This window comes from Chanos chanos, chromosome 7, assembly GCF_902362185.1.
Source record: "Chanos chanos chromosome 7, fChaCha1.1, whole genome shotgun sequence".
Taxonomy (NCBI): domain Eukaryota; kingdom Metazoa; phylum Chordata; class Actinopteri; order Gonorynchiformes; family Chanidae; genus Chanos; species Chanos chanos.
The window spans coordinates 2,041,659-2,044,158 of NC_044501.1; the positions used below are offsets into that span (position 1 = coordinate 2,041,659).

Genomic DNA, 2,500 nt, shown 5'->3' on the forward strand with positions numbered 1-2,500 from the left:
TGTCTGTGTTACCAGTAGTGGGTTGTGGTGGTGTGAACTCCAGTGGGTAGCGGAGCACGTTGTAGTTGTTCCACACGTAAAGCTGGTTGTCTCTGGGGTTGTAGCTGATGGAGGAGATGTGCTGGTAAGGGTTTGGGAAAGGGATTCGGACGGGCTCTTCCCGCCCACGTCGGGTGTCGTAGGCGTACAGGATGAGGTCCCCTCCTGCTTCGCTGTCGTCATCCTGGTACACGGACCGCACCGCGTACAGCACCCCACACGCCACAAACGCGTCCGACGCCAGGCGCTTCTCGAAATTCGTCTGCCATGTGCCCTCGAAACGCAGGGTGTACGGGTTCACCTGTGAGCCGAAAAAAAGTCCGGTTAGGTCGCCCGGAGACACCAGGGAGGTGTCATAAACCAATCAGGATGTGGAGTGACAGACAAAGAGTCAGATTCCTGGATGGTAGGATGATAACCAATAGGGGAAGAACCCCAACTGAACATGAGGTTTGTGGTAAGACAGCCTATCACATAAACTAGCCATAACCAATCAGAGCACAGAGTCACAGGGAAGCAGTCTCTGGCGTTGCCATAGAAACAGAATGTAGTAATGACAAGAGAGTAACCAATCTCATCTTTAGACGTCTAGGAAAATATTCAACCAAATCACCTTGACGACAGGAGAATAGCCTATCAGATGACCAAGATTTAGGGAAACGACCAATGAGAATATCTGGTGAGTTATATACAAGACCAGGATAAGGGAAAAGCAGAGGCTAAATCCTTTTAAGTCATATGGTTAACCTTTCTAAACTACTGTTAATACAAACACAAAACAGGTCATCTGACAGAAAGAAAACATCCAATAAAAGCACCTAGCAACAGAGGCAAAGCCAGTCAGAGCATAGCACAGGGAGAACAGCCAGTCACAATCCTGAAAGTTACATAATTAATGAGGCAATAGCCAATCAGATTGAAGCATCTGAGCATTTCACAGGGCAGCTACCACGCACAACTGATTATTTCACATGGTCCCTACACAGCAGCCCAGTCTCCAACTGTGTCCACTTTCAGACATTTCACAGTCAAACATTCCACCGTTTCACTGACATCACGGGCCGGAGAGCATTTACATCTCTGTCTCTGTCTCTGTCTCTGTCTCTATTTCTATCTCTGTCTCTGTCTCTGTCTCTGTCTCTGTCTCTATCTCTGTCTCTGTCTCTACCTCTACCTCTGTCTCTGTCTCTGTCTCTGTCTCTACCTCTGTCTCTATCTCTGTCTCTGTCTCTGTCTCTGTCTCTATCTCTGTCTCTGTCTCTGTCTCTGTCTCTGTCTCTATCTCTGTCTCTGTCTCTGTCTCTGTCTCTATCTCTATCTCTATCTCTGTCTCTGTCTCTGTCTCTGTCTCTATCTCTGTCTCTGTCTCTATCTCTGTCTCTATCTCTATCTCTGTCTCTGTCTCTGTCTCTACCTCTGTCTCTATCTCTGTCTCTACCTCTACCTCTGTCTCTATCTCTGTCTCTATCTCTGTCTTTATCTCTGTCTCTGTCTCTGTCTCTGTCTCTGTCTCTATCTCTATCTCTGTCTCTGTCTCCGTCTCTGTCTCTGTCTCTGTCTCTGTCTCTATCTCTGTCTCTGTCTCTATCTCTACCTCTGTCTCTGTCTCTGTCTCTATCTCTACCTCTGTCTCTATCTCTGTCTTTATCTCTGTCTCTGTCTCTGTCTCTGTCTCTGTCTCTATCTCTGTCTCCGTCTCCGTCTCTGTCTCTGTCTCTGTCTCTATCTCTGTCTCTGTCTCTATCTCTACCTCTGTCTCTGTCTCTGTCTCTATCTCTACCTCTGTCTCTGTCTCTGTCTCTGTCTCTATCTCTATCTCTGTCTCTGTCTCTGTCTCTATCTCTATCTCTATCTCTGTCTCTGTCTCTGTCTCTGTCTCTATCTCTACCTCTGTTTCTGTCTCTGTCTCTGTCTCTGTCTCTGTCTCTATCTCTATCTCTATCTCTGTCTCTGTCTCTGTCTCTGTCTCTGTCTCTGTCTCTACCTCTGTCTCTGTCTCTATCTCTGTCTCTATCTCTACCTCTGTCTCTATCTCTGTCTCTGTCTCTGTCTCTATCTCTATCTCTGTCTCTATCTCTGTCTCTGTCTCTACCTCTGTCTCTGTCTCTGTCTCTACCTCTGTCTCTATCTCTGTCTCTGTCTCTGTCTCTGTCTCTATCTCTACCTCTGTCTCTGTCTCTATCTCTGTCTCTATCTCTACCTCTGTCTCTATCTCTGTCTCTGTCTCTGTCTCTATCTCTATCTCTGTCTCTGTCTCTGTCTCTATCTCTGTCTCTGTCTCTACCTCTGTCTCTGTCTCTGTCTCTACCTCTGTCTCTATCTCTGTCTCTGTCTCTGTCTCTGTCTCTATCTCTACCTCTGTCTCTGTCTCTGTCTCTGTCTCTATCTCTGTCTCTGTCTCTGTCTCTGTCTCTGTCTCTATCTCTACCTCTGTCTCTGTCTCTGTCTCTGTCTCTGTCTC

At 47.0% G+C, this 2,500-nt stretch overlaps 1 protein-coding gene across 1 annotated transcript in view; it reads right to left on the reverse strand.

Moving 5' to 3' along the window:
• Positions 1-2,500, reverse strand: part of LOC115816702 (adhesion G protein-coupled receptor L1) — a 40,192-nt gene that overhangs the window by 26,389 nt on the left and 11,303 nt on the right. The window contains exon 7 of the mRNA XM_030779766.1: positions 13-340. Within this exon, the coding sequence (XP_030635626.1) occupies positions 13-340 (328 nt within the window). The remainder of the gene's footprint in view (positions 1-12; positions 341-2,500) is intronic.